General features: G+C 30.2%; 1 protein-coding gene across 1 annotated transcript; it reads left to right on the top strand.

The window, feature by feature from the left end:
• The first annotated feature begins 3,309 nt into the window (after positions 1 to 3,309).
• Positions 3,310 to 5,977, top strand: LOC125826428 (probable carotenoid cleavage dioxygenase 4, chloroplastic). The gene is made up of 2 exons (XM_049505756.1): positions 3,310 to 4,801; positions 5,486 to 5,977. The coding sequence occupies exons 1-2, from the start codon at positions 3,378 to 3,380 to the stop codon at positions 5,835 to 5,837; spliced, it is 1,776 nt and encodes a 591-aa protein (XP_049361713.1). The 5' UTR covers positions 3,310 to 3,377; the 3' UTR covers positions 5,838 to 5,977.
• The last annotated feature ends 1,306 nt before the right edge of the window (positions 5,978 to 7,283 follow it).

Here is a 7,283-nt window from a genome sequence, read left to right as displayed (position 1 = left end):
GTAAGTAGTGGTATACATAGGTTGATTTGGTTTGGTTTTTCATTTAAAAAAAACTAAACCAATTATGTCGGTTTATTAAATCTAAAACCAAATCAAACCACATAAAGTCGATTTTTCGGTTTCGACTAGAGTCGGTTTTTTTTTGGGTTTTTATAACTATACGGTATTTGAAAAAGAGATCAAATATATTCTTACTTACTTGTGTGATAAGCTAAACTTAAAAAATGTTAAATGAATAAAATTTTTTGAAAAAGACGGTAAAATTCACATGAGTACAAAATATTTTTTTTGAAATATCAACGTTCATTATGTTAAATTAATAAGATTAAAGACTAGAGGCAAACTGAATACAAAACAAAATATTTACATAGTAAATTGTTAACTTCTAATTTGAAAAACTATAACAATATAATTGTAACTTCAGATCTTAATACAAAATAAAATATTTACAAATTTTACAAGCCTAAATTTGAAATAAAATATATAAACATTGAAAACTATTAACTAACTAAAAATATATTAACAAAGTAGATTATAAATAATATTTTTTATCTATAAATAAAATAAAATTATATATATATATATATATATATTATGTCGGTTTGGTTTGACTTTTTTCTTTTAATACCGAACCAAACCAAGAGTGGTCGGTTTGTTTTTTCAACCTCCAAACCAACCAAACCGAACCACTAATCGATTTTTTTTCGGTTTGATTTGGTTTGTTGGTTTGGTTTGACTTTACAATTTGGCTTGTACACCCCTAGGCGTAAGCCCCGAGACATGGGACGTAAGTCCCATGGATCTACGGGGCGTAATCTCATGTATATTCAATTTTATAGTTTTATTAATAATAAAATAAGTAAAAGTAAACCTTTCAATGATTTTACAAATAATTTTTTATAAATAACCTATAATATATAGAAATTATATTATGATTTTTATTTGAAATAAGTATTAATAATCAATAATGAAGGAAAAAATATTATAATTACTATTTGAGAGATATCATTATACCAATAGTAAAAAATATGATTTAAAGCAAAAAAAGTTCAAAAAAATAAATTGAAAACGTCCGGACCTACGTTTTTACGCCTAGGACTTACGTTTTTATGCTCGAAGCTTACGCCTCAAATTTAGAACTTACGCCTTATGGATCTACGTCTTTAATTTACGCCCCAAAGCGTTTTTGGTACGCCCCGCCCCGAGACTCGCCCTAGAACTCGCCCCAAAAACGTTTTTGAAAACACTGATTTCGACAAAGAATTGTGAGGCAATTAGGAAGGATGTATTAGCAATCACAATACATGTATTGATTTTGGTATTATTTAATATAGTATATTGTTTGATAGTATTTTTAGTATATGTATATTATATATTATTAATTACGTGAAACTATGATATTAATAATATTATGGTTATTAATACATAAATATATAAGATTAAAGATATAATTATCTTTGAACACATCAGATCAAACAGTGAATCAAAGATAATTTCAATATAAATACTAATTTTACCGTTTCTAATAAAAAAATTATTAATACCATATATTCAATACTATTTTTATATGCTCTATCGAAACGATCCTAATTAATTTAATTTATACGAAAAATATATTTGGATTTCATTGATTAATTATAGTTGAATCTAGCCTTGCAAATTTGACATCTGGTCATGATGGTCCTGGATCCCATGAGAGATATCAAATTGGGATATTTTTCGTCTGAGAATAAAATGAATCATACACGTGGTTTTATTATTCTTATTATTTAATATATATATATATATATATATATATATTACAATTAAATTATTATTATTTTTGGCTGGAAAAAGATGCTTATATTATGATCAGTCTCTCTGTCCCATTAGATTTTTTTGATTTGTTAAGATTATTATTAGAGTTAAGTTTTACACACTACTGATGTAAAATATACTATTATTATTAGAGTTTAAACGATTATCAAAATTTTCAAGTTCATTACAATATAATTTTGGGTAACTTATTTAATATTAATATTGATCAGTAACATAAAATACATAATATGTTATAATAAATTAAATTACACAGATGAGATTTAATTGTTTTCTTATACTTTACGCCATCATCAGTACAATATAAAGAAGTTAAGTACTGATCAGTATCACACAAGTGTTTGTGCTATTTAAAATATATTTAATGATAAAATAATAAAATAGATTTGGATAATCCTCTAAACCAGCAAATGATGAAGGAGATTAAAGAAGAAAAAAGTAAGAGAAAACATAAAATAAAAAGATTAAATTGAATCTAATATATGATGCTCTTCTTGCCTAATCTTTGGTGTATGTATCTATAATAACTTATAAGGTGTAGGTTAACAGATAAGCAAGCAATATTTAAGTCAATTAATTTTAGAATAGACATGTGTCAAGTGCACGTCTAGATTAGAGACATGTGTCATATTTAAAGTTTAAAGGTCAAGATTATATCATATGAATAAATATTATAACCATAGTTAAGTCAATAAATTTTAGAAAACTATTCTCCAAATTTGATAAGAATTACAATATATTCCATTTTGCATGAAATTAATGATATTAATAAATATCAAATTTTGTATAGAATATATTGTAATCCTTACCAAATTTGGAGAGTACTTTTCCAAAATTAGTTGACTTAACTATGGTTATGATATTTGCTTATTTAATATAATCTTGACCTTTAAACTTTAAATATGAGACATGTCTCTAATCCAGACGTGCACTTTATGAAATGGAGGGAAGGGATAATGGAGGGGAGCTGGATCCATACCTATTTAGTTATCCAAAAGGAGAACTAGAAGGTTTTGATACGAATTCAATTAAACTCAATAACTTTAACACTCAAATTAAAGAACTTATAAATTATATAAAAAGAATTAAATGTACTTAGATTATTGAATTCATCGTAACAATGAGTATGCTTGATTTTAACCAACCAGGGTTGAAATTGAGCGGTAAGTATTCTTTCATCCTTAATTAGAGGTTTTAAGTTCAAGTTTTCTTGAGTACAGAGTTACCTTTGTTAGAGAGCGTTTTACCCCAATGAGATTTTCTAGCGCAAATCTCTATTTAGTTTGGATTTCAATGTGAATATATATATTGGTATAAGCTTGATTTTTTTGTATTGATGTTGTGCAGATAAGAAGTCTCTTTTCACTACCCCACTTTAGGAAAATGTGATGTTCCCTCAATGAATAGTCTCTTTCTTTTGCTATACTCCTCACTCCCCTTACTCCACAAATTGGCTATATATGCATGGGACCTCATACATACAAACACTTATTCTTTTTCCCTTTACTCTTTTGTATAATCATATCTTGTTTCTTCATTTCTTCTCTTCAAGAAGAAACACAATGGATGCTTTGTCTTCAACTTTCCTTTCTACATTATCACAACACCCTAAATCTCTTCTTTCTCCTAATAATAATAATAATTATTATTATTCTCCTACTCTAAAAGTCTTCTCTGTTAGAATTGAAGAAAGACCACAAACAACCACTACTATAACAAAACCACAAGAAAAATCAACCCCTTCACCACCAAAACCAACTACAAAAAGAGAACCAATACCCTCAAGAAAACCTATTGAACCATCATTTCCCTCTTTTATCTTCAATGCATTCGATGATTTCGTAAATACTTTCATTGATCCTCCTAGGAAATCGTCTGTTGATCCAAGGTATGTTCTCTCTAACAATTTCGCTCCAGTAGACGAACTTCCTCCTACTGAATGCGAAGTAGTGGAAGGCTCCCTTCCCTCTTGCCTAGACGGCGCGTATATTAGAAATGGACCTAACCCTCAATATCTTCCACGTGGACCTTACCATCTTTTCGACGGTGATGGAATGCTTCACTCTATTAAAATTTCCCAAGGTAAAGCTACGTTTTGTAGTCGATTTGTCAAGACTTACAAGTACAACATCGAAAATGAAGCCGGGTCCCCCATTATTCCTAATGTGTTCTCCGGTTTCAATGGTCTTACAGCCTCGGCCGCGCGTGGTGCACTCACCGCGGCCCGGGCTATTGCGGGACAGTTCAATCCCGCAAACGGTATAGGCCTTGCGAATACAAGCTTAGCTTTATTCGGGGGTAAACTTTTCGCCCTCGGTGAATCTGATTTACCATATGAGGTAAAAATAGCCCCAGATGGTGACATTATTACCCTTGGCCGTCACGATTTTAACGGAAAACTTTTCATGAGCATGACGGCACATCCGAAAATCGACCCCGAAACTAACGAGGCTTTTGCTTTCCGTTACGGTGTGATGCCTCCGTTTTTAAATTACTTTCGGGTCGACCCGAATGGTACTAAAACCCCGGATGTACCCATATTCTCAATGACCCGCCCGTCATTTCTACATGATTTTGCAATCACAAAAAAATACGCTATATTTTCGGACATACAAATTGGAATGAACCCAATTGAGTTACTCACCGGTGGTTCACCGGTGGGTACTGACTCGGGGAAAATTCCCCGAATTGGTGTGATACCACGTTACGCCAAGGATGAGTCAGAAATGAGGTGGTTTGATGTGCCAGGATTTAATATTGTACACGCGATCAACGCGTGGGATGAGGATGGAGGCGATACGATAGTGTTGATCGCGCCGAATATATTATCGGTGGAACATACACTAGAGAGGATGGACATGATACATGCAAGTGTTGAGAAAGTGAAAATAAATTTGAAGACAGGGATGGTGAGCAGACATCCAATTTCTACAAGAAATCTTGATTTTGGAGTCATCAATCCAGCTTATGTTGGGAAAAAGAACAAGTACGTTTATAATATCCAATTAATCTTCAGTAACTTACTTGATATTCATTAATACAAGTAAATATACATATTAATTTGCGGTAAAATTAGTTAAATTGACTTTCAAAAACAAAAGATGACAATTAGTTTGGACAGAGGGAATAACTCGATACTTTTATAGAACAAACTACATACTCTCTTTGTCAATTTTTACTAATCCACTATACTGAAAATATTTACTATCTATTTTTACTCTTTGATTTGAAAAATCAAAAAATAATTTGCATGTTTATACGTATTTTATTCTTATTATTAAGTACTTACTAATTATTTCTAATTTATTTCTTAACGAGTGAAATAACTTATAATTAATAATATAATAAAATTATCACTTTATTCTATCATGCTTTTTTAACATGAGCAATAAGTAAACATTGACAGAGGGAGTACTAGGATATAACACTATCATAAATTTATTGATTTTTGTTGGACCATCTATAGTGCAGCATATGGACATGTGTAGGTCCTTTATGACTTATGATCACATGATTTAATTTCAGCAGAGACCACACAAACCAAACTAATTGAAATTAGTAAATTCCACACAATTTGTTTCATCTTACCTTTTAATTTTACTTTTAACTTCGTATCAAGTCAAAATCATACAAACAAATTCAATTTGTTAAATTTTTACTTCTCGTGCAGGTATGTATATGCAGCCATTGGGGACCCTATGCCGAAAGTAATAGGGATAGCAAAATTAGACGTATCCGTAGCAGAAGTTGATCGTCGCGATTGCATCGTGGCATGTCGTATATTTGGTGAAGATTGCTTTGGTGGTGAACCATTTTTCGTGCCTAAAAATCCTTCAATCGATGAAGACGATGGCTACGTAGTGTCGTATGTACACAATGAGAAGACAGGGGAATCGAAATTTTTGGTCATGGATGCAACATCACCTAATCTTGACATTGTGGCTCATGTCAAATTGCCTCGTCGTGTGCCTTATGGTTTCCATGGACTTTTCGTGAGGGAAAATGATCTGATTAAGCTATAGATATATAGATATATCGATAATTGATTTAATTATTTACGATCTATGTATAATATAATATGTATGTATATAGATAATATATAGGTCGATTCCTCTTTAAAATAGTATTGTATCAATTAGGGACAAATAAGTTTGAGGATGTTCTATCATTTATTTAGATTTTATCTTTTTAATTTTATAATGGTTTCAATTATGTGAGATAAACAAATTCGATTTCTTTTTTAGTTTTACTAGAGTTTTAATGAAAAATGACAAACATCTAAGTGACCATATGTAAAATTAATTCCAGTTTAAGAGTGTCATAAATTATTTTTTCTTTTCTAGTTTTAGTAGAGTTTCAGCAAAAAAAACTAAAAACCACCCAACCGACCATATGAAATTAATTTATCGTTGTCTCACTTTAAAAAAGAGATGTGTCTTGTTCCGATTCGGGTGTTGGAGTTGGATTTTGGATCGATTATTGAGGTTGTATATCGGGTCCGAGGGTTGGTTTCTGCATTAGAAACTATTTTCTTTAAAAATATTTTTTAATCTCTAGTCCAATATTAAAAAAAAAAGTTTTTCATTCACCAACAAACACTAAAAAATCTTCTTCACTTACTAACCAAATATAAAAAGATAAAATTATAAACCAACTTATTTTCCCAAAAAAAAAAAAACTTGATCCCTTCGTACCAAACGCAGTTGCTAGTGCTTAAAAGTGAGTAGTATATAACATTATCATAAATTTATTGATTTGTGTTGGACCTCTACAGTTAAGCATATGGCCATGTGTAGGTCCTTTATTACTGATGAATTGATTACCTAATTCAGCAGAGACCACACAAACCAAACTATCTAAAATTAGCAAATTTCTTACCAGGAAAGGCAGCTTTTATTCATTGCAATGTCTTTGATATACCTTTGTCTACAACTTCTATAAATACCAAATTTGTCAAAGTTCACTTCTAGGTAAATATTATTTGTCTCCTCTGTTACAATTTGTTTGTCTTACTTTAATACATTTTACATATCTTTAATTTAAGATCACTATCTACAAGATTCAAAGCTCTTTTTTATTTTCTTAAACTAATTTGTGTCAAGCCAATACCAACCAAACAAATTAAAACGGGAGATCGAGAGGGGAGTAAGATATCTTATATATAAACTTTTTCTATTTTCTCGTCGTGTGCCTTATGGTTTTCACGAACTTCTCGTGAGGGAAAGTGATCTTATATATATATATATATATATATAATAAAATCTCACTAAATTAATACTCGGTTAATTAATAATCTTTTTAAGATAATAATTTTCTCCGGTCCCGACTTGAGCCAATGGAAAAAATCACTCATTTCAATAAGATAATAAGATAATATATTTTCAGAAGACCCCTATATAAATACATAGTCTTATTAATATTATAAATTAATAAATCTTTAAAAGTACAAATATATCTAAGAAATTTAG

Source organism: Solanum verrucosum, unplaced genomic scaffold, assembly GCF_900185275.1.
Source record: "Solanum verrucosum unplaced genomic scaffold, falcon-dt-bn FXZP01000060.1, whole genome shotgun sequence".
NCBI lineage: Eukaryota > Viridiplantae > Streptophyta > Magnoliopsida > Solanales > Solanaceae > Solanum > Solanum verrucosum.
This window is presented reverse-complemented; position numbering and strand designations above follow the sequence as displayed.

What these genes read in the sequence shown, in the direction of transcription:
- LOC125826428 (XM_049505756.1), top strand. Translation starts at nt 3,378, where the DNA reads ATGGATGCTTTGTCTTCAACTTTCCTTTCTACATTATCACAACACCCT. An exon ending in TATGTTGGGAAAAAGAACAA is followed by an intron (nt 4,802 to 5,485) that starts GTACGTTTATAA and finishes CTTCTCGTGCAG; the next exon opens with GTATGTATATGCAGCCATTG.